Below are 25,546 nucleotides of genomic sequence, written 5' to 3'. Positions count from 1 at the left end.
TCCAACCACCCTATACTGAGGGCAGTTTATGTTTAACTGTGAGTTTCATCTTGCAGGCCTAAACCGAACCCCTTTGTTTGCAAGCTCTCAAGTTCATACATTTGTTGTACTCATATGGAGACCTACTGTTTATGTGCATTGGGGTTGCAGTAAAAGCTGGAGTCTGAATAAATCTAAAGGACTTAGGAGGTCAGTTATATCTCTAATATTGTGCTCACTCTGATTGACTTCAAGTGCCAATATATTCTGTTATACGTTTATTACCTTAATTTGTCTATGCAGTCTGTTTATCTTTAGTTCTTATCTTTAGTTCTTGTGTGTCTGCTGACGTTCACAGAAAGGTGTAGAGAAAAAGGAAGGGTGATCACCACATGGTGAAAACAGAGCATACCCTGTGGATAACCGCGCAGTTAATACGGCAGAAAACCTTAATAAGATGTACTGCCTTGTAACTAAACATATGTAGAGCTGTGGATAACCAAGCAGTTAATATGGCAGAAAACTGGACTTGCTGGCTAGTTGTAAAAATACTTTATCAAATAGATGGTATTATGATAAATATCAAAAATTTAAATTAAAAACACACAGTGCTGACAATTGTCCTTCACCACTATAAAAACAATGTCACATTAAAGTCACCCGGCTGTCAATGCAGATGCACACATCTAGTGCTGTACCCCTCAATCGTATACAATGCCGAGAGTGCAACTCACATGTACCTCATGGCTACCTAAATAGCCCCCCTAAGTTGAGTGTCTCTGGTTGGAAATATATTGCTATTGATACTGAGAAAAGTACAGTTCCAATATGATTTTTAGATCAAAAAGCAGATATCAAAAACAAATCAGCAAAAAATGTGGTAAATCCTGGCTCAGGTAATAGTTCCTTATCCAATGAGAATTGATTGATAACACCCAGCTAGTTGATTAGGGGAGGTGAGGAACTTCATCCTGATGAAGCTAGCGAAACGCATTGACGTCACCATAGTGTCACCGGCCCAAAAACACTGGACGCCAAATGGACATGCACAACAGCTAAGGAGTCTTAGGAATCCCAGAGTGATTCCATTTCACAGTCTACACAGCGATATACAACGCGGATCTGTGATGAGACAAGCCGTGTAGGATCAACTGCTCCATACAGTCTTGCAATCTGACTCCATAGGAGCTACGTCTCATATGAGACAACACACAAATCATTGCAGTCTCCAGTGAATGCATGGAGGAACTGGAGCCAGTGAAAGACCAGATAACCTCTATTCTGAGGTGGAAGATATAAGGAGGTCATTCAAAGGATGTATCGGGAGGCTATCCAAGGCCTAGGTAAGCACAGCCAGCTCTGTATACTCCCTGATCGGCATATAGACTGACACTCTATATTTCCTTACAATGACCTAGGACTTTCCTTAGTAGTGCCATATCCCCTAATCAAATAACTGAGTGTTATCAATCAATTCTCGTTGGATAAAAAACTATTACCTGAGCCAGGATTTTCCATAATTTTTGTTGATTGATTTCTGATATCTGCATCTTGTTCTTAAAGTCGTATTGGAACTGTACTTTTCTCAGTATCATTGGAAATATATTTCCAACCAGAGACACTCAACTTAGGGGGTATTTAGGTAGCCATGAGGTACATGTGAGTTGCACACTAGGCATTGTGCACAATTTCAGGGTACTGCACTAGATGTGTTCATCCACATGGACATTCGGACCGGGTGTCTTTAGTGTGACATTGTTTTTAGTTTTTAGTTTTGATATTTATCATAATGCCATCTATTTAATAAAGTATTTTTACAACTAGCCAGCAAGTCTAGTTTTCTGCCATATTAACTGCTTGGTTATCCACAGCTCTACATATGTTTAGTTACAAGGCAGTACATCTTATTAAGGTGTTTGGACACTGGGTGTGAACTATAATTACAAATATAGTATCCCAACCCCCTTTTTTTTGTCACAGAAAGATGTACTGATGGTGTCAGTGGGGGTGAGGCCTCGCACATGGCTAGGCCAAGAGCAATGGACCCAAATTACCAGTGGCACTTGAGGGGGGTAGCACTACATGTGGGGGCTCCTCCAGGATTCCTCTGCTTGATGTACCAGTGAGTCAGTTAATGAACCAGAAGAAGGTACCATGGAGCCTAAAACCACTGCAGAATGGTTTCAAGAGCAGAATGGCCAACCTGAGCTATGCTTTGCTTGATATGCTTGGGAGCCCCTGGTCTAAAGAGCAGGTGAGACAGGCATTAGCAGTGTTGGTTCCAGGTCACTATGGGGTTGATTTACACATTTTTTAAGTGTAATTTGCTCTCTCGACATAACACTCTTTCTATAGCCTTACCATCACCTAGAGTACATACACGTTTACTTCTTACATATTGTTCCCTAGAGGTATATAAATTCTGTCATATTCTCTGTGCAAAGTAAATTGTTTAATAAACCCCCTAAACCTTGGCTGAACGCCAATTTTTTTGTTTTCCATTTTTAATGCAATATTTATTGCTTCAGTAAATTTTGTGAAATATTTCTGTCTTTTTACAGAAAATGTCCTGTTCTTATTCAGTGTTTTTTCCTCTGTGTATTTCTCTAGTAAATATGAATTAGTGGGAGATTGTAACACCTTGCAAATCATTTTGTGTTGTACAGTTTCCTTTCCCAAGTACTAACGCTTTGTGTGAGTAGTGTTTTACTGTAGGTGAACTGCTGTTGGTGATCTACAACAGTACACCATGAGGTTGATTTAATAAAAGTAAATGTTCACTTTGCAAGGAAATTTTCCCAGAACTTGGTAGGCATTACCCAAATGTACTTCCAAAGCTCCACCCCCAACCCCCCCACACCCAATCCCCTAATAGATTAATTTGTGTACAACCAGCCTGTTTCTCTGGCAGGGCTGATCTGTGTATTCTGACAGTAGAGAAGTCTCTCAATAAGTCTACAATTACTCAGCATGAGGGATTCCTTTATCCACATCGAATGTGGATGGGGGAATCAAGTAATTTTCTTTTGTTCAAGAGACTTGTTGAATGAAAAAAAATGACTCATGGCCAGCCTAAAATATGCCTCTTGATTTTGACATTCCCCGTGCCATTTCCCTACACAAAGTGTGTGGACGGGCTTCTGTGGGTCAAGGCAGCTGCATTGTTTTGCTAGGAAAATAATGTATGCATGTGCAGTGGGACAGTGAAGGGTGTGAAACAAGTGAAGGTCTTTAGTCCAGCAGGCAGGGCTGATCATGCTGCCTGGGATTTCAGTGCAGTTAAGACTGGCCATACATGGTCAAATTTCAAAAGAATTATCTTTTGAAAATCAGAAATTTTGTGCGTTTTGTGATCTGATGATGCCACCATTGATTTCGAAATTCGACCAACCAAGCCTTCAATTTCACCTCATGTTGCTACAGAAAATAATTTTCGTGGCTGGGAATCTTCTTGTTTTGCACATGCAAATTTATTTTTCGATTACATTTCTCACATAATTCTCCCATCATTGATTTGAAAATCGTACGTTTTAAAAAAAATTCCAACATGCCCGATTACTGAAATTCGATGGCCACACAAAAAACTAATGGTGGAAAATTAGAACGAAAATGCTTAAATAAGATTTTCGAAAGAAAATTCTTTCTAAATTCGACCTATGTATGGCCGGCCCAAGGCACTATATTGTGAGCTTTCTGGCAGATCACTACATGTTTTTCTTTATTTACAGTGTTTTTAAAGGGATAGAGGATGGTGAAATGCACACACTCTATTTTATTCTTGAAATGTAATGTCTAAAACATAAGAAAGTGTAAATTTTTACCTCTTTTAGCCACTTTGTACCAACCAACATTGGTGCAGTGGTGATACTAAACACACACTGTTTGATTTGTATTGTCCATTCTATTTCTGTATATGGATGATGGCACTGCAATTATTTTAATAAAAATAAATCTAAGCACCTTTTTTTCTAATCAATACACAGCTGTCACATGACCTAGCTCTTTCCCAGCCTGTCTGTAGGAAAACATAAGCAGGAGGAGCTTCTAGTCCTCTGCTGCTGGTCACATATTAAAAATAAAAAAATAACCTTTGGAATACAGAGTAAAAATAAATAATTTATATCAGTAAACCATTTTAAATTGTCATAAAAATATATATTTGAAATCAAATCTTTATTATTTTTGGTAATAACATGGTGTGAGTGGATTTCTACCAGTCACAGGCAGTGTCATGCCCCTCCATCCTGTGTTTTAGACAAAGAGGGAGGTGAAGCCTCCATCAGTCACATGTAATATCCCTTTCCCATTGTGTTTAGCTTGTTAGTGGGCAAGGAGGAGGAGAGAGGCAGTGTACTGTCATTTACCACTGTGAGTGTGTATACGCCCACATATGTAACTCTATAGTCACATGGGCTGCTCAGATGTGATAGGGAGGAAATGCACAGCATAGAAACTCACTGAAAACTGAGCATGTGCAGAGCTGCCAACACTGCTCTGCAAAATCCCTAGCTGAATTGGGGACTTAGACAAAAGGGGGAGATTGAGCAGGATCAACCTTTTTTTTTTGCAGAATACAGAAAACTAATCTCATAGTGAAAGTGAGTATGAACAGCATGTAATACAGGATTGATTCATAGTCTTTTATGATGTGGTTTTAATGACACTTTAATCTTTTCTTTGTTATTTTTTTACAATTTCATTGGGTAGAATGGCACAATGCAAAGATGACGTGTGCCACATTACTGCAAACCATCACAGTTTCAGAGGATAACTGTAAAAAGTGTTTGCCATGCTCTTTTTTTCATCCACAGACATTTAGAATAGGCCAATTACCAGAAACTGCTAATGTAAACAAAATAAATAGCATGCATCAACATGGTTTGTGTCTGGAGAATTCATATAGCTGTCTATTTGATACTGGAGATTAGGTGAGGGAATATTTGAATTACGTAACCTATTACTACATTGCTGATAGAGTGCTAAAGAAACATGAAACCATTAGTCAGTTAAATAAACAATGCTATTTATGCAACCAGTATACAGTATGTGATATATGGCATCAACCAGCAATGCAAATACACTATTAGCATTTGAAACTAGTATTAAATGCAATTTTGCCAAAGTAAAACTATTACACTTTTTATATTGTATGTGTATGCCCCATACACACGATCAGAAATTCCGTCAGAAAAATCTTGGATGGTTTTTCCAACGGAATTCCGCTCAAGCTTGCCTTGCATACACACGGTCACACAAAACTTCTCTCAACTTTAAACTGTCAAGAACACGGTGACATACAACCCTACGATGAGCCGTGAAAATGAAGTTCAATGCTTCCGAGCATGCGTCGAATTGTTTCCGAGCATGGGTGATTTTTTGTGTGTCCGAATTGCATACAGACGAACGCATTTTCGGATAGGAACTTTTTCCGACTGAGAAATAGAGAACCTGCGCTCAGTCTTTTGCTGGCTGGAGTTCTGCCAGCAAAAGTCTGACGGAGCATACACACGGTTGGAATTTCTGACCAAAAGCTCACATCTGACTTTTGCAGAATTTCTGATCGTGTGTGTGGGGCATTAGTCAAAGAGATCTGTAAAAAAAATATTATTTGTTTAATTAGGTGGGAAGCTCATGGATGAACTTCTGTCCTACCTTTCATTTATGTATATTTTTTCTATGTGAAAAAAAAAATGGCTTTACCAGATTTCATAGACCATTGGCTGGAAAAATTCCTATCATCCCTTATAAAATTTACAGCTTAATTATATATAGGATTGTTTTTTTTTTTTTTTTTTGCTTCTTTATATCCTACTTTTAGGGGGCAGATATGGATTAGAGGCAGAGATGCATAGCATAAAGTAAAGTATAAAATAAAACACAAATACATAATAAAAATTATATATACTGTATATTAGCAGTATACAATAGGTCCATCTCAAAATAACTTCTAAGGAATGACCTGATGGTCACCAGAGCACTCTGCAAGGGATGATGAACGTTGCTGCAGATGGCTCTCAGGTTGCTGCCCTTGGTTGCACTTAGAGAGGTACAGATGACAGTAGGTACAAACAAAACATGGTACAAAATCAACACAAATTTGTGGTCTAAAAGGCAAAAGGTCAGGGCAGGCAGATAAAAAGAATCATGGAGAAACAGGCTGAGGTCATAAATGGTACAGAAGCCTGGGGGACAGATATTCAGACAGGTCTTCGCTCCATGACTCCCAAGTGCACTCAGTAGGTTTCAATAGATTTTCTGGGCATGACCTCAGAGGATGTGTCCAGCAGCAATTCTTGCTTAGAACCATTGGGGAGTGTGAAAAAGTCTAAATACTGCAACCTGAAAAGAACTCTTTGAAGTTCGAATGCGGTTCAACCAATGAACAGGAATCAAGCATGGGTCCCAGTTGCAAAACAGCAGACTGATCCTGCATAGAATCAGCAGCCACATGAACAGCTGGTTTTGGGGACCATGACCTGTGACTCTCATGTATAAGGACAATGTACATTTCCAGTAGCTCTGGAGGTGGTGTTTTTTTCATCTGAAAGTTATTAAAGGTCATAACAATCTAACGTGGGTCTTGAAAGCAGATCGTATCATAAAAATAGATACATCATGGTAGTCATTGTTCAAAAAAAGCTTATTGATTTCTTTCCTAATGGTTTCCCTTGAACTCTCATTAACTGATCACTCAATCTCCACATTCCCAGGCCATAGTCCAGTGAAGAAATAGTGTATTTAAATACATAGATAAAGTACAGTGGTACATCCTTGGAACAAGAGTACAGTCAGATTTGTCAATCTGAATAAGCTTTCTGTTAACTTTACAAAAGTCTCTAAAGAAATTCTCTATTCCAGTTTGTGAACATGAAAGTGTACATATAGCTAAAACCCCAACACGATCATTTATTTGCTGGCTGTGTACCACTGAGGAAATTTCCTACTACGCAACAGGAAGTTATAGGATATCTCCCAAAGTGACCTGAATTCCCATTTTAACCACTTCCCCTAGGTAGATATCATATGACGTCATTTACTTTGATCCTTCATCATTCAGATATCTTTTTTTTCAGCCCACTATTTTGTGCAATGTAAAAACCATCATAGCATCTGCATCTAGCCACTTGATTGCTTTTACAGGCGGTGGGAGGGGATATCCCCCCTTTCCCTCCAGCGATCGCGGAGCCAAAGAATGAATCCGCTGGGTGCTGTGGTTTACCATAGAGCTGGCCGTGGACCAGATGGTCCCCTGCCATCTCTATGACCCTCGGAGGCCGAAAGCAAAGTCATGATGTCACTTCTGGCTCTGCCAGATGCAAACACTGCTATTGTTTTTTTTTTTTTCTGGAAAGCCTGAGATAATTTTTTCAGGCTTTTCAGCATAGAGGAGAGATGTGGGGAATTATAAACCCCAGATCTCACTGCAAAGAGGACCTACCATGCCATATTCCTATTACAAGGGATGTTTATATTCCTTGTAATAGAAATAAAAGTGGGCAAAAACATAAGTGTAAAGTGTAAAAAAAAAAAAATTTCTTTCTTTTAAAGTACCCCCATCTCCTCATGCTCGCGCGCAGAAGCAAATGCATACCTAGGTCGTGCCTCCATATGTAAACAGTGTTCAAAGCACACCTGTGAGGTATCGCTGCGATTGTTAGAGTGAGTGCAATATTTCTAGTACTAGACCTCCTCTCTAAACTGGTAACCTGTAAAAATGTTTAAAGCGTCACCTATGGAGATTTTTAAAGCGGTAGTAAACCCGCAAACTTTTTTTTTTTTTTTAAACCTGCAAAGCAAAAGGCATAATGAGCTAGTATGCACCGCATACTAGCTCATTATGAAATACTTACCTTAGAACGAGGCCCCGACATCTGGCCCGATCCACGCTGAGGGAGCCGACATGCTCCCTCGGCGCTTCTTCCGGGTATCGCGGCTCCGGCGCTGTGAGTGGCCGGAGCCGCGATATCATCATGCGCGCGGGAGATTTCGTTCCGGCCGGTCGGCCACTGCCGGATTTTCAGGCCGAGAATCCCCTTGTGCACATGCGCCGCTGCAGTCAGCGGCGCATACCGAGGGGAATATCTCCTAAACCGTACAGGTTTAGGAGATATTTTTTTTACCTACAGGTAAGCCTTATTATAGGCTTTCCTGTAGGTAAAAGTTAAAAAATTGAGTATACAACCACTTTAAGTACTGTAGTTTGGCGCCATTCCATGAGTGTGCAGAATTTTAAAGAGTGACATATTTGATATCCATTTACTTGGTATAACATAATCTTTCACATTATCCCAAAAAAATGGGGTAAATATTTGTGTTTTTTTAATTCATGTAAGTGTTTTTTTCCCCAAAAAATTGTGTTTGAAAAATTGCTGTGCAAATACCGTGCGACATAAAAAATGTCAATGACCGCAATTTTTTTCCCTAGGGTCTCTGCTAAAAAAATATATAATATGTTTAGGGGTTCTAAGTAATTTTCTTGCAAATAAAATTATGATTTTTACATGTAGAAGAGAAATGCCAGCTCAATGTATTTCCCGTTACAAACTGATTATACAGTTTCCTGTAGATCCACAAAAAATTGCTCCAGTTTAGAACTACAACTTTACATGCAGCCATTCCCAAGATGTGCTAAAGCCACGCTGACTCAGGGGTTGCTGTCAATGATTGCTGTAAAGGAGGAGGGAAGGGTGTCCATGAACCTGGAGTACGGCAGCGTGAGCAGTATGAGATGAAGATTTATAAAACAGCAATAGCATGTAAGTTTGGTATTAAACCCAAAACCAAAATGTAGTATATTGCAGCTAATCATTAATGTGGTGGTTGCATCCGTTTTCTTTTCTTTGGCTTTTTTCCCCCTCTGTTTTCATCTGGTGATCTGGAGAGTACCACTTTTACTGTATTAGCCCTTGTACACACGATCGAACCGTGTTGTCAGGTAATCCGACCGTGTGTAAGCTCCATCTGACTTTTTCCGTCGGAATGTCCGACCAACAAAGTTTGAGAGCTGGATATAAAATTTTCCGACAACATGATCCGATCTGACTTTTCCGAGCGTTTGTAGAGAATTCTGATCGTACAAAGTGCCACACATGCTCAGATCAAATTACGAGACCAAAGCTATTGGCTACTAGCCTCTGCGTTTTCCCATTGTACGCAACGAACGTCACCACGTTCCGAACGATCGGACTTTCCGACAACTTTGTCCGACTGTATGTATGCAACACCAGTTTCAGACAAAATCCGTCTGAAAAAATCGGAATTTCCGACTGTGTGTACAAGGACTGCCCCCACTCTGAATGAATTAACTCAGAAGGCATAGCAGTCTGGGGGAGGGGAGTGTTAAATGTATTAGCAGAATTAAATACACTAACAAATTGAAGCCAAACTCCAGGTACAGCAAACATTTATTTTTTCTCTTGGGATAAAGGTTTTCAATTATTAAATAAAAGCTGATCATTTTAAGAACCCCTGCCATGGATAAAAGGTTTGCCTCATCCCTATAAAACTGATTCTGATACATTCTGCTGGAGAGGTTGTGCTTTTGAAAGACTGGATAACCAGATGAAAATAGAAGAAAGAAAGACTAAAAAAAGAAAATTAATGCAGCCATCATATCTAAGAGTCTATTCACACAGGGGCAACTTTGGATCCGACTTCAAGTCGCCCCAAGTCGCCCCTAGTCGCCTCAAGTCACGCTACATTAAAAAATCAATGTAAGTGAATGGATCCGTCTTAATGCACACTACTGCAGTTGCTCCGACTTCAGAAAAGGTTCCTGTACGACTTCAATCCAACTTCTAGGCGACTTATACCCATAGAATTCAATGGAAGTTGCCTCCAAGTCGGATCTCCATCTATATTGAAGTGACTTTACAGGAAAAGTCGCCTCTCTAATAATAAAAACCGGCATGGGTTCCCCTCCAGGGGCAAACCAGGCCCTTAGGTCTGGTATGGATTTTAAGAGGAACCCCCCCTGCAGTCGTGTTGTAAGTCACCCCAAGTCGCGTTGAAGTCGCCCAAGTCGTGCTGTGATTCATACTCAAGTCGTGTCCAAGTTTCCTCCCAAAGTCGTGCTGCAAGTCATGTTGCCCCTGTGTGAATGAACTCTAATGCCACGTACACATGATCAGACTGTCCGGCAGACTTAGTCCGGTGGACAATCCGATGGACTTTGCAACTGAGGTCCTTTCAAGCGAACAGACTTGGCCACATACGATCACTCCAAAAGATTCCAACGTGATGATGTAGAATAAGGAAGTTCATAGCCAGTAGCCAATAACTGCCCTAGTGTCAGTTTTAGTCCACTGGACTAGCATACAGACTAACGGATTGTTCGCTAAAAGCCGAGTGGAGGACAATTTTGGGAAGAGAAAGTCCGCTGGAGCCCACACATGATCGAATTAAGAGAAAGTCCGCCGGATAGTCCGATCGTATGTACGCGGCATAAGAATTGATAAGCTGCAATATAATAAATGTTTGCTTTTGGGTTTAATAACGTTTAAATATAATTTTAACATTTACATATTTTTATTTTGCATCCATTTAAAAATGTGTGTATTTATTATTGTAGTAAATTATGGATTATTTGAATCACATGCAAGTTTGGCAGGAACTGTGCTGGCTTACTATGGAGCTGAAGAAAGCCAGGAAATGGACAGGAGCCCTGCAGCTGCTTGAGAACTTCTGATTGCTATCTATGCTGCCAGGCACGAAAAGTCAAAGGGTTTTCCACTATTTAGCTGAAAGTGAAAACCCCCTTTAACATATATTTGCTTATATGCTTTCAGCACTTGAACATAAACTCCCTGGGGGAAAGCCCTACAACATATAAACTGTCAGTAAAATACTTGTAAAGAATCCTTATTAATTAGAATATATGCTAATCTTGTATGTTTTTTTTTTTGTGGAAGCCTTTGTGGAGTTATGCTTTAAGTTGTTTAATTAAACATTTAAACTTGTGGAGTTAATGCCTCAAGCTCATGTCTAATAGCTGTTTGATTTGTTGTAACAAATGCGACATATGAAGCAGATTTCCTTGCAGCATATGCAAGTCTATATATTCTTATCAGAAATTTCTCTATGCTAAGCTCTATTTTTTACTTATCATTTCAACTTCTGCTAGTCTCAGGGGATAGAGTGACTCATTTAATATACCATGAAGGATTTATATGTACGAAAGAGATGTACGCTTTTGTAGCGTAAATCATAGATGCATTACAATTAACTGGCTAAGCATTTATAGCATAAGTGCATCTCATCTTTATGATAAAAATTAGATTATCGGTTATGTTGTTGACATATTTGGTTTTTTCAATGTCAGGAACCCTTCAATCATAATTTATTTAAAGCAAATGCCTTCATAAACTGTGCAGAAGAATTTACAACTGGAAATGTGTACAGAGCAAAAGGGGGTAAAAAAATAGCAAAGTGTTTTCTGTTCTTCCTTTTATTGAAAGGAGGTAGGTATCCCCGCCATCTCTTTAGAAGTGCTTGCTCCTTGGTCATTCCTACCAATCAGTTGTGAGCTAGACTGTGAAGAATGCAAAACTCATTTTGAAAATTTTTTTTATCGACTGTACAACTTTATTTTCTATTGGTGATAATATCTGCTATGGTTGTACTTTATGTGTATTATTTGGGCTTTGCTTACACCCCAAACACCTGCATGATGGGGCCGTACACCTATAATAAATTAATGTATAATCAAAATTACAATAAAAATATGAAAAAAAACAATGCTGCCAGCACAGTTGTCAAAAAATGTGTAATACAGTAATTTAGTTTAAATGTTGGGTTTAGGATGAAGTTTATGGCTTAAAGTGGATGTAAACCCACTCTCATTCTTTCTAAACTACTGCAATATTGGTTATCTAGAAGGATATTCATGCCTCCTGCATGTATAATACTTATCTGTCAAATGTCTCCCCTCTGTCTGCTACGAGACCCGAAAAACTGCCGATTTTGTGAGTGGGTCTGTTTTCCAGGGCTCAGTGGATGGAGTCGTGATGTCAGTAGACTCCCCGCCCACCTCTACACTCCCCTTATCAACATGCATTTTCTCCTGTGTATTTCTTACACTGAACTTCTGCTATGATCACTAACATCCAGTCAAAACCCTAAGAAGTCCCCACATGACTTCAACATGCCAAATCATGCTGAGGTGTGGAGCAGCCAATCCTTGCAGAGCAGCAGAAGAAAGGAGTGGGGTGGGAATTAAAAAATAACCTTAGGCTAGTGCACGAGATATGTAAATCACCTGTCAATCACAGCAAGGAGCAAGAACGAAAAGTTTGTTTTATTTCACTGAAAAAAGATATGAGGATTGCTCAGAGCTGGATTAACTCTTTGTGGCAAGACTAGGCACAGCTGATCTGAAATCCCATACAATATATTGTGCCAAAATAAAACATTTTGGGTTTACATCCACTTTAAGTGTAAGTGTTGGTTAATGTTAAGTATTACTTTGAGTGTCTAGGTTAGGGGTAGATTTAGTTTTTATTTATATATTCATGGGAGCTGCCCCTTGTTGTCTTCCAAGAATACTAGTTCCTTGTCTGTGTGCTACTTTTATAGTTTCTTTGACCCGGAAAAGGTTCACAGATTTCATTTTTTATTTTTTTATTTTTCATTTTTTTCATTTTCATAGAAGAAATGAAGTCAGAACTCCTCACCTACATACTTGCTTTTTCTCATTGTCTCAAAGTATTGAAGCCATTGGAGTAGCATGACAGCCAGGCAGCTAGCATTTTCAAAAAGAGAGGTCAGGAATGTCATTACCTATATTTTCTTGTTGCTTTTCATTGATTTATACAAGCATGTATTATTTGAAATAATTGTGTGCTGTGTAATCTAAGCTGTGGGCACACTAGACTGGGGGACAGTGTTGATAAGGCCTGCCAGCACAGAGGACGGGGTACCGATGTAAGCCTCTACTTGGACTGTATATTGGACTGAAATGTTTGCACAGCACTGCACATAAAGGCTGCTCTTGGGAAAGATACTAATTGTTCCCTAGACAGATCTCACTACTCTCCTGCTTTCCTCAATGTACCTGTGTCATTTGCATTATTCTGAGTCATTCAGTCTAACATCATGGGGGAACAGACAGATCCCACTGTTTTCAATTTAAATAGGAAGACACACATATAATGAGAACTCCTGTACAAAAAAAACAGTTCAGGAGACATGTGGGGAATATTTTGCTCAGTGATAATAATCTTTGTATATTTTCTTCAATGGGAGACCATATTTAAACCTTTAGGTAAATGTGTTGCTTTCCCACAGTGAAATCTATGGAATTTTTATTACTATGCTTTTAATCTTTCAATCTGTATTTTTCAGAATGACAGCAATGCATTGGAACAGAACATCAAACCAAAGAGAAGCTTTTATGCAGCAAGAGATTTGTGCAAGTATCGACACCAATACCCAGTAAGATTTCTATGACATCCTTTTCCTCTATCCATGTTTTTTTTTTCAAGGTGTCTTCTTTGTGTTAAAATAGAACTAAACAGAAACGGTCAACATTGTTCATTTGCAAAAATCATAATTTCAGCTCTTGAATTGGTATAACATACCCTTACCTCTCATGGACTATTTAAACAAGGACTCCAACCTCAACATTTTTAGTCTGGGTTTATACTGATGCGAATTGGATGTGGATTTCCCCACATCCAATTCGCATGTTAGGAGAGTGTGACCAGCTCTCAATGGAGCTGGTTCACGCACCTCCGGGGCAGTCACGATCCAAATTATAGAAGGGTCCAGTGCTTCTTCTGGTCCGTTTCAGGTGTGAATTCAGCCAAAAATTCTGACCTAATTCACACCTGAAGCAGTGAACAGACATGCACCGGACCTCTGCTGTGAGCCACGGCCTCAGCTACTGTGCACCCAGCCTTAAAATATCTGAGTTTTGCATCCCTTCGAATCTCAGCCCCTGTCCTTTTTTTCTTTTGAGGAGACTTAGGGGTTGATTTACTAAAACTGGAGAGTTCAAAATATGGTGCAGCTCTGCAGAGAAACCAATCAGCTTCCAGGTTGTGTTAGCAAAGCTTAGTTGAACAAGCTGAAGTTAGAAGCTGATTGGCAACTTTGCACAGCTGCACCAACTTTTGCACTCTGAATTTTTAGTAAATCAACCCCTGTGATCCTCTAGAGTTGATTTACTAAAGGCAAAAAGACTGTGCACTTTGCAAAGTTGCACTCTGCTAGTCCTGTTGCTCCAGAGCTTAGTAAATGAGGTAAAGCTTCACTTAGCAAAGAATACCCAATCACATGCAAGGAAAATTTATTAATTTAAAAAACAGCCCTTTTGCTTTCATATGATTGGATGATGGAATTGAGCAGAGCTTTTCCTACTTTACTAAGCTCTGGGGCAACTGCTCTCGCAGAGTTTAACTGCACTTTAGAAAGTACACAGTTTATTTTCCTTTAGTGAATAAACCCTAGTTAGTGTGTAAAGTTAGCCATAGGCTAGTAGAATTGTATTTAAAATGTTTCATGTTTGGAACGTTCATTGGGTTTTCTAATCGTTAGAGGGGTCAAACTGTTTTCAAACACAGTGAAGAGAAAATTAGGAGTAGGATGGAAATTTTTTTCTTGGGAAAGTACATTCAATCCAAAAACCAAATGTAAGAAGCAAATTAAGTACTTTTCTTTTTTCTAAACAAGGTTTATTGAAGAAAAATATTGCTTATACAGTTATACCATTTAACAATATCTTAGCCATACAATTGGTATAGTACGAGATTCAATATAAGGGATATTACAAATATAACAAATTGCAACAAGCTTCCATCTTAAAGAAACAATGAAAATGAAAACAGTGTATATCGATCATCTGTAGCATTAAGTATCTGGGTAAATCCCAGTCTAATAACAGGGAGGATATTTGAATAATTCATAAGAAAAAAAAGGGCAGGTGGAAAAGGGGGGGGGGGGGGGGGAGGGTGCACAATGCATCAGTACTTTTGAAAATTGTGGAATGGAGTTATCTTTCTGATAGACAGTATACAGTATGAAAAAAATGGTTTAAATCGAACCTGTTAAGATAGAAATATGGAAGCCGCTAATGGCAAAATGTTATGCTTAAGGGGGGGAAGATTTGTGGCTTTCATCCTCATCCTTGCTTCACTATTTGAGTTTCTGACCATAAATAAGTATGCAGGTTTATAAGAGTTACAAATGCATTAGCTTTCTTTGGTCATTGACTTACTATAGTAGCATAAAATGGATGGTAACGATAACCCACCCAAATGCTTACATTTAAAGGCAAGTCAGCATTGGCAATCCCCAAACTTCTATTCTGACAGGATCTCCTTCTGCAGTAATGGTAAAGAATATGCAGTACTGATAAATTTACCCATAAAAAATTCCTACTGATACATCCATTGTTAATGATGATACTTGGTTCAGGCAGAATATCACTAGGTATCTTTCTTTGTTTTCCAGCAGAATTTTAAAGATCTACGTTGTCAAAATGACTTGTGCAATCTCAGATTTTACATGAACAAGATCCCTTTTAAGCCTGATGGTATGTTAACCTCCCTGGCGGTATGATTATGTCAGATTTCTGATGCTGAAAGTGGTACAATTATTTTGCATGGAAATTTGGTGTTTTATATTGTAGGCCTGTAATTCTTAGGAATAACTTATTTAAATCTGTCCAAACCAGAGTCTAGCAGACATCCCGGGTATGATAAAGTTTGAAACACGAAATCATAAATTGTAATATAATAAATAACTATAAATAATTATAACAAATAATAATAAAAATGATTCAATAATGTAATCAAATCAAAAACACTGAAATTTGCTCAGTTGCAGAATTGTCGCTGTCATTACTTTCAGTGTTTGATGATGGATTTCCCCACAAATCACTATCACTCAATTCTGCAAATGATTCTAATTTATTATCACTGTTTTCTAGCAGGTCTAAAACTGCTTTTGATATAAAGGGACAGTTTTGGTTGCTATGGACAATCTCCAGTTTCTAGGCAGAAAGAACAGTATGTATGATATAAAACTGCATGCAGGACACTGGACAAACCACTAGGGACAAAAGGGATGTGAAAAAATTGATACAGTAATGTAATCTGTAAGATTACAGTGTACTGTATGCATTGTGTGTGTGTTTCACTTTTCGGCTTTGGCGCCGTTCTCCGTTCCCGTGCGTCGCAATGCTTCCAGGGAACAGAGCTTGGCTTTGTGATGAATCGAGCGGAGGACGGCTCTCACACAGAGTGGGGAGGACATCGCAGGATCCTGGGGACAAGGTGAGTGAGCTGTACCTGGATACTGAGATGTGCTCCCAAGTGTGGCTCACGGTTACCACTTTTGGTGCTGAAAATCCACCCCGAGCCACACTCGGAAATACCATCAAGGAGGTTGATGGTGGAATTAAATTTACATGCATTACAAATAGCATGAATGGAGAAGAATTAGATAGCTGCATTTGTATTAAAAAAGCTAAATGAGCATCGGTTGAGCAGTAGTAGTAGTAGTATTAGTAGTAGTAGTAGTAGTTTAAATTAGAAACTATAAAGGTTTTGAGTCAGTATTATTTTGTTTTTGTATGTTTTATAAATGTTTTTTATATATTTTTTTACTATTAATATAACATATTTATATTATATGTGAATTTAATATAAGGTGTACTTATGGCACTGGTGTCACAAACTGTTAAAAAAAACATTATACTTAAGAGAAGGCACAGCAGAAGCTGTGTGTGTTCACTGTTCAGTCTCTCTTTTATACAGCCCAGTATGAACAAAGTATTTACAAATTTAGGGAGTGGGAATAAGTCAATTCTATGGCATATACTGGTATGTACGTACAGTTGAAAGTCCTTTAAATATCTTTGTATATGGGTCCTAAGTTTGAGTGAGAGCTTCGTAATCTTTTTTTCTTCACTGAAAGTTACATTTTCACATATCTTGTTATCAGGGGCTATAATAAGGCCAGTGAAAGTGGAAATTCATCCGATGTGGGTCCTTAACTGTGATATTGCTGTCGTTTTCCTTTGAACATAGGAGTCCTGTTCAGCTGCTGTTTATTTATTTATTTTTATTTAATGAAGAATTTAGAGAGTAGAGTTACTTATATTTTAAAAAGATCAGGCAGTGACTGTAGCATAGCCTAGAACCTTCAACTAACAATGTAGCATAGCCTAGAACCTTCAACTAACAAATCATAATGCTGAATGGGATTTGAGAGGGAGACTAGAACAGTTTTTTTTTTACAAGTTTTTTTAAAGTTTTTAAAATGAGTTTCTTTATTAATGATAAAAATAAGGTTAGAATGCAGGGTAAGCCCTCATGTTTTGCAACTCCTTTTGTAGATATTCTTCTCCAACTAAAGCAGTTGGGAAACCTAGTTGCTACTAGCCACCATTTTTGGTAAAAAATATCCTTTCTATATAGTATCTACATACAGCATATTTCAAAAGTATTTAGCCTCTTGCCTATGAGAAATACTTGTTATTCATTAAAATGAAAATTGTTTAAGGCTCTGAATACCCCTGTAAGACATTACTGTATATTCTATGTATCACACAGCATTAGTATTTACAACACTTAAACTGGCCATATTCTAGAAACATTTTGTCTGGAATGTGTGTTTGATTTTCGAATTGTTAGTGGAGTAAAACTGATGTTTGTTTTTAACTTCAGTGACGAGAATACGCAAAGGAGCAGGATAGAAAATTTTTATTGAACACATTTCTAACCGTGAATGTGACTTTTGTTTGGAAAATTACATTCATTCTAAAATCAAATTTTAAAAGTAAATGAAAACATGAAGTACTTTCAAAATGACATTTGTCAAGTCATCAAATGTACTGATAATAATTTTCTTATATTTTTTTTTAATGTAGCGCTTTTTCAATGTGAAATGTGTAAATATATTTTAATATATATATGTGTAAAAATATTCACTAACAAAGCAAACAAAAAATTTTTTTAATTGTTTATCGTTTATAAAATCGATCTGAACAAAAGGAAAAAAGCAGGAAAATAATAATTACATGGAGGAGAATAGGGAGTTAATTAACCTCCCTGGCGGTATGATTCAGTCTGGAATTAGGTGCTGAAAGCGGTACAATTATTTTGCATGGAAATTTGGCGTTTTATTTTGTAGTCCTGTAATTTTTAGGAATAATGCTCTTAAATCTCTTCAAACCAGAGTCTAGCAGACATCCCGGGTAGGATAAAGTTTATAATATAATAAAGAATAATAAAAATTATTCAATAATGTAATCAAATCCTAAAACACTGAAAAAGGGACACTTTTTGGTTGCTATGGACAATCTCCAAATTCCAGGCAGAAAAAACAGTATTTATAATATAAAAGTGCATGCAGGGCACTGCACAGACCACTAGGGACAAAAGGGGTGTGTAATTTTGTAATACAGTACTGTAATCTGTAAGATTACAGTTGTGTGTGTGTTTTGTGTCTTTTTACTTTTTTGAATTTGCCGCCAATCTCCGCTCCAGTGCACCGTAACATCGCAGGGAACGGAGCTCGGCGGCACTCGGCACTGTGAATTGAGCGGAGGACAGCTCGATCACACAGCGCGGCGGACATCGCTGGATCCAGGGGACAAGGTAAGTAAGTCTCACTGCGTCCTCCCCTGCATCAAGCGAAGCGATCCCGAGTCTGGCTCAGGGGTTACCGCTCCTGCTATTAAATTCCCAACCCGAGACTCGGGATTACCGCTAGGGGGGTTAAGGCTGATTAGAGTAAATTAAGGGGTTAAACAGAGGAACATTTGTTCATCCCTTTGATCTGCAGATGAAGAAACAGAAATATACAAAAAGAAACAATGTTTCTTTTTATTTTAGTGTTTCAGGGCTGAGCAATGTTGTTAATAAACATTGCCGACTGCTTTTTTTTTTTTGACAGCTCCAATTACTGGACTTCTTTAACATTGGGGAGACCCACTGACAGCTCAAAGAACCGAGCCTGAAAGTATCAGTTTAAGGTATCGGTGCATTTGCACGAGTACTGATACTTCTGCAAATACTCAGTATCAGCACAGATACCAATACTAGTATTGGTGCAACCCTAGTTTAAGGTTATTCGCCTTGGTCATGGTAGCATTGCCTGCTGTATGATTAGGGCTGAATCACACTTTTGCAGTGTGCTATTCAGGTTTTGTTGCTTGTTTTTTTTTTTTTTCATGTGACAAGCAGACCATTAATTTACTGTCAGCATACCACCTTGCATAGGTGTGATGTGTAAAAGGGGCCACTGTGTTGTGTAAAGGAGGCACTGGGATGTGAAGGGAACTGAGGACACTATTGGACTGCTTTAAAGGGGAGACAGTGATGTGAAGGAGGTCTGTGATGTAAAGTGGGACTATGGACCCCGATGTAAAGGGGAAGCTGTGATGTTAAGGGGGGATTGTAATGTGAAGGGATCCCTGAAGACAGTGACATATGGGGGAGTGACTGTAATGTAAAAGGGGGCTCCGATGTGTTATAGCGCAAACATGAGATTCTGACATTTTCCAGAAGAAAATGTTATCAAATGGACCCCTGTGAATTATAACCACTTCCTTATCGGGCCTTGGTAATATGACATTGGCAGGAACAACTGTAATAAAAAGTATTTGTCACCAGCCCATCAAAGTATTTGTCACCAGCCCATCAGAGTACCTGTCACCAGCCCATCAAAGTACTTGAGTACCTGTCACAACCCCTCATAGGGGCCAAATACCTGTCCCAAGCCATCAGAGTACCCAAATACCCATCTGGACCCCATCAGAGTACCTGAGTACCTGTCTCCTGCTTATCAGAGTACCCAAGTACCTGTCTCCAGCCCAGAGTACCTAAGTACCTATCTCCAGCCCAGAGTACCCAAGTACACTATCTTCAGTGCATCAGAGTACCCAAGTATGCTATCTGCAGCACATCAGAGTACTCAAATACCTATTTGCAGTGCATCAGAGTACCCGAGTACCTGTTTCCAGACCATCAGAATACCCGAGTACCTATCTGCAGCCCATCAGAGTACCGAGTACCTATCTGCAGCCCATCATGTACACGAGTACCTAGCTGCAGTCCATCAGATTACCCAAGTACCTATCTGCAGCCCATGGCCTCGTAGAATATACGTTGGGGTGTTTGCTTTTCAAAATGGGTAATTTTGTGTATAATTCCACTGTCCTGGTGCTCCAGGACCTTCAAAGGTATGACAGGTAGGAATGAAATTACATGTGTAATTTATGCTCCTTGAACGCCTGGCGGTGCTCCCTGGAAAATAAATGACATGTTCAAAACACTCCTTATGCTTCATACAATATACATTGGGGTGTTTACTTTCCAAAATAGTATAGTAATTTTTTGTGAGTTGTCCTGGTGCTCCAAGGCTTTCAAAGGTGTAATAGGTGGTTGAGAAATTTGATGTGTAATTTATGCTCCTAGAACTCTTGAAGGATCTACTTCAATGTTGGGCCTCTGTATGTGGCCAGGCTGTGTAAAAGTCTCACACATGTGGTATCACCATACTTAGGAGGTGTAGCAGAATTTATTTTGGGGTGTAATTTTTGCTATGTACACGCTATGTGTTAGAAAAATCTTATAAATTGACAACTTTGTGTAAAAAAAAAAAGAAACGTTTTTCAAAAACTTGTGGAAAAAGAGGACATCTTAAAGACTCATAATGCCTCATAAAATATACATTGGGGTGTTTGATCTCCAAAATGGGGTAATTTTTTGCGTAATTCCATTGTCCTGGTGCTCCAGGGCCTTCAAAAGTGTAATAGGTCGTTATGAAATTATATGTGTAATTTATGCTCCTAGATGCCTTCCATTGCTTCCTGTATCTTGGACCTCTCTATGTGGCCAGGCCGTGAAAAAGTCTCACACATGTGGTATCACCATACTCGGGAGGAGTGGCATAATGTATTTTGGAGTGTAACTGGAATTATGCATATGCTGTGTGTGAAAAATAACTTGACAATTTTGTGTAGAAAAAAAAAAAATAATAATAATTTCTTCATTTTCCCAAGAATTGTGGAAAAAAAATGCAACTTCAAAAACTAGCCATGCCTCTTACTAAATACCTTGGACTGTCTACTTTTCAAAAAGGGGTCAAGTGGGGGGTATTTGTACTGTCCTGACATTTCAGGGCCTCAAGAAATGAGGCCATCAGTGCATCAGGTGTGATCAATTTTCAGTGATTTGCACCATGGCTTGTGGAGTTTACCTTTCCAACAGACTAAATAATATCCACTAATATTGGTTATTTTTACCAAAGATATGTAGCAGTATACATTTTGGCCCAAATTTATGAACAAAAATGTAATATTTGCAATTTTTTCACTTATGTCGCAAAAAATAAAAATAACACCAAAAGAAAGCTCTATTTGTGTGAAAAAAAATGATAACAATTTTGTTTGGGTACAGTGTAGCATGACTGAGTAATTGACATTCAAAGTGGAAGAGTACTAAAAGCTGAAAATTGATCTGGACAGGAAGGGAGTATAAGTGTATTGAAGTGGTTAATATACAAAAAAGAGGTAAAAACTTTTTTTTTCCAAACACCAGTTGACCGGAGGATTATTTTTTTTACTATCTTCTTAAATAAAACAGTTGAAGGTTAAATATAAGGTTAATTATCATGGACATTTATTTAATTTGGTGAATAAATATCTGACGTGTAAAAGACAACTGAGGTTGATTTACTAAAGGATTTGAAAATGTTCACAATATAAAATGGATGAAGATTCACTTCAAATATCCAATGCAGTTTCTCTTTACCCATGATTAGATAGTTGATGTAAATCGTCACACATTTTATTGTGTGAACATTCCCAAATCCTTTCGTAAATAAGCCTCAATGTATAAATGTAAAGCAGTATTAAACACCAAAACAAAATTGTAATATGTTACAGCTTACCAATCCTTAGATGTGGTGTCTGCATTCGTTTTCTTTTTTTTTAGGCTTTTTTTTCTCCTTAATTTCTCCTAGTAATCCAGCCAATAACACACTTCCTGTCTTAGTGTACCGGGCATTCTGGAAGTAGTAAAGCAGACATCTTTGGACATCATAGAAGAGAAGCATCACTACCTAAGAGGGTTCTTATTTAAGATTATAATGACCCAGTAAATTACAAACCATATAAATGACCCTATATAATTACATCACATCACATTCTTCTCAAAGTGCAATATATAAATGGAACTTAAAAAAACTCAACAGTAACATATAATATATAATCTATGGTGGGAAAAAAAATGAAGGATCTTTTACCATAAAGTGCTAAATTAATTATCCATAAATGAATTATATGTAACTCTATATTATAAAGTTCATCAGTATGAACCTTATATCATTTTGTGCTAGGAAAGTATTTAATTGCAAAAGTGCCATTCTGTGCAAACACAAAACTTCATATCTAAGTGAATTAATATGAAAATGCAAGACAAACTTCACACAAATATGTTACTGTATATATTCTGTGACCACTTCCTTCGGAAGAAAAAAACACACACTAGTGTTTGTTAGTGTTTGTTTGTGCCTCCTCCCCTCAAATTCTCACTCAAACAAATAGATTCATTATTATTAAGAGTCTGAATGCACTTTGTGGATAATCTCCACACTATCCTAGTTATATTTCGCTTGATTCTCTCCAACCTAAAAAAGGGCAATGTCTGTATCACCAGTGGGTCTTCTCACTCCCAGAACAGACCACCAAGACCTTTATTTCATTCCATTGTACTCAAGGGAAGACATACATGATTCCATTTTTTTTTTAGACAGCTGGCTGAATGAAACAAAAACCGAGCCAATTTTCCCCATCCACACATTTGGTGAGGATGTGTCTTTGTATTCTGACAGCAGTGAGTCTCCCCTGTTGGAATACACTAATCAACGCTGCAGCCTATTGTCTGCAGTGCTGATCGAACTGAAAATTTCCAGCAGTCCTGTTCATAAGAGGTCAATCAATAAATCAACCTTTCATAAACAGGAACGGCCATATATGGATCAAAATGCCGCTGGTTCCTGCTGAACTGGCTGAATTTTGACCCATCTATAGCCAGGTTTAGACTAGCAGATTTAGATGGACTTGACTAACAAATTAATGTTTAATTCCAGTTAAAACTTTAAAAGCAGTTACAGCAAAACTTTTTTCCATTTGGGACAAAGGTTCTACATTTATGAATAAAAGCTGATCATTCATCCCTGTCAGTATTAAATGATTTGTCTCAGCCCTCTAAGTGCTAGTTCATTCGTACAGCTTGGTCTGTTAAAGCAGTGGGTCTCAACCCTCTAACAGGCCATGGGGGTTATTTACTAAGGAAAATCCACTTTGCACTGAAAGTGCACTTGGAAGAAAAGTCACTGTAGATCCGAGGGGGACATGCAAGGAAAATAAAAAACAGCATTTTAGCTTTCACATGATTGGATGATAAAATCAGCAGCGCTTCCCCTCATTTCAAATCTACCCCTTAGATTTACAGCGACTGCACTTCCAAGTGCACTTGCAGTGCAAAGTGGATTTACCTTTCGTAAATAACCACCATGTTTGCAGGTTTTCCTTCATCTTGCACATGTGTTTTAAATCAGAGTCAATGGTTTGGTATTTTGGACAGCTATATTATCTAAGAGAAATTCCCAAAACATGTTCTGTTGGGGGTACTTGAGGACTGAAGTTGAGAACCACTGTGACATTAAAAAATAACAGTCTTACTGACTGGATCACCAGGTGAAATTAAGAGAAAAAAGCATAGAAAAAAAAAGAAAACAAATGCATCAACCACATCTAAGAATTGGTGAGCTGAAATTTTATACACTGAAGTTTTGGGTTTAATACTGCTTTAAATGTTTGCTACAGTTAGTAATAGCCAGTGTGTATGATTGTTTTTGTTTGTTTGTTTGTTTGTAAATGTTTGGTTCTGCTTCATGAATGCTGCTTTGTTTTCATGCAGGAGTATATATTGAAGACATTCTAAACAAATGGAAATCAGACTATGATAAATTGGAACATAATCATACTTATATACAATGGTAAGTGATGGCTCCTGCTCTCACTTATATATGCCTGTTATAGTGGAACTTAAGGCAAGCAGCTTACTACACTGTGGAAATAGACATGGGGATTATTTACGAAAGGCAAATCCAATTTGCACTACAAGTGCAAAGTGCACTGAAAGTGCACTTGGAACTGAAGTCTCTGTAGATCCATGGGCGACATGCAAGGAAAAAAATAAATGCCATTTTAACTTGCACATGATTGGATGATAAAATCAGCAGTGCTTCCCCTCATTTCAGATCTACCCCTCAGATTTACAGCGACTGCACTTCCCAGTGAAGTTTCAAGTGCACTTTACACTTGTAGTGCAAGGTGGATTTGCCTTTCGTAAATAACCCCCATGGTCACTATTTTTCCTGCCATGGGAATTGTAATTCTGACCAACCAGTCTTGTGATTTGCACACCTCTCCCACACTGCATACACTTCTTCCTGGTTCAGCTTTTCTGCTTCCTTGATTACTTCCTTGTTAATAGGAAGGGATGATGGCAACTCTATGACCAATGAACAAACAGAAGTCAGACAGATGATATTTGAAGGTGAATTGTTGAACAGGCAAAAGAATCGCTTAAAGGATAAGTTCGCCTTTTCGGGCAGAATTTCACTTTTCATAATAAATAGAAGCATTTTCAATGTGATTTCTGGCCCAGCAATCCCAATGTGCATTTCTCTCACTTTATCCACAGGAGGTTTAAAATCTTTTCAGTTTATTTGAATTTTTTTAATGATTTTCAGATTCCATCACTTCCTGTAGATTCTCTCAGCTTTCACTTCCTATTAGGTCATCTCCCAGAAGCCTTTACTCCCTTTTTGCATCACAGTAGAGAGTGTGATAGGGTGTGTTCACCACTTTGGGTCACACCTCCCACATTACAATACCACCTTCCACCTGCTTCCTATACAATCTTATTGTACAATCTCCTTTAGATCTCCCATCAGCTATGTAGTAAAAGGGCTTATTTGATACAAATTGAATGGATTGGTTAGGTGTGCCTTCCTCTTCCAATGTTCTGGTAAATCTAAAGAAAATTGTACAGAGATTGTACAATCAGATTGCATAGTGTATGGCCATCTTTATACAAGTACATAGGAGGGAGTGGATGGCGGCAATCAATTGTCAGGCCTCATGCACATCTCCACATAGCGAAAACTCATATTCTCGCATGCATTTGTTTTGGAGCGTTTTCATTCATCACGCATAGGGCAGCCTATTCACTTGAATGAGCTTCCCTACATGCAGCAATCACCACAGAGAGGCTCCAGAACTGTTTTTGGATTGGAGCATGGTGCGTTACCACAGTTTTCAGTGCGTTTGTCGCACTTGGGGTGTCTTTAACATGTAATGACAACACAGGCACGATGCACATTTTCAGCATTTCTGAAATGCATGGCAAAGTGTGCATTTTCTGTGTGGTTTGCCATATGTTTGGAAACACAAAGATGTGAATGGAGCCTCATTGTTCTCGTGTAAACACACCAATTTCACTTTCACTTCCAAGCCCTCATTCACACCTAGAGTAGTGGGAGCGCA

General features: G+C 38.4%; 1 protein-coding gene across 3 annotated transcripts in view; it reads left to right on the top strand.

Moving 5' to 3' along the window:
- OGFRL1 (opioid growth factor receptor like 1) overlaps positions 1–25,546 on the top strand; it is a 61,668-nt gene that overhangs the window by 13,331 nt on the left and 22,791 nt on the right. For 2 of the 3 annotated variants that reach the window (XR_013276768.1, XM_077487399.1), the window contains exons 2-4: positions 13,321–13,410; positions 15,430–15,511; positions 23,913–23,991. Coding sequence is in view for 2 of the 3 variants with exons in the window: in XM_077487399.1 (XP_077343525.1) it covers positions 13,321–13,410; positions 15,430–15,511; positions 23,913–23,991 (251 nt within the window). In the remaining variant the exon portion in view is untranslated. The remainder of the gene's footprint in view (positions 1–13,320; positions 13,411–15,429; positions 15,512–23,912; positions 23,992–25,546) is intronic. The other variant, XM_077487400.1, reaches the window with a different exon arrangement.

This window comes from Lithobates pipiens, unplaced genomic scaffold (genome assembly GCF_037356315.1).
Source record: "Lithobates pipiens isolate NorthernLeopardFrog02 unplaced genomic scaffold, aLitPip1_a1.2 Scaffold_18, whole genome shotgun sequence".
Lineage (NCBI taxonomy): Eukaryota > Metazoa > Chordata > Amphibia > Anura > Ranidae > Lithobates > Lithobates pipiens.
The sequence above is the reverse complement of the archived record's forward strand: the minus strand, read 5'-3'. Positions and strand labels throughout refer to the sequence as shown.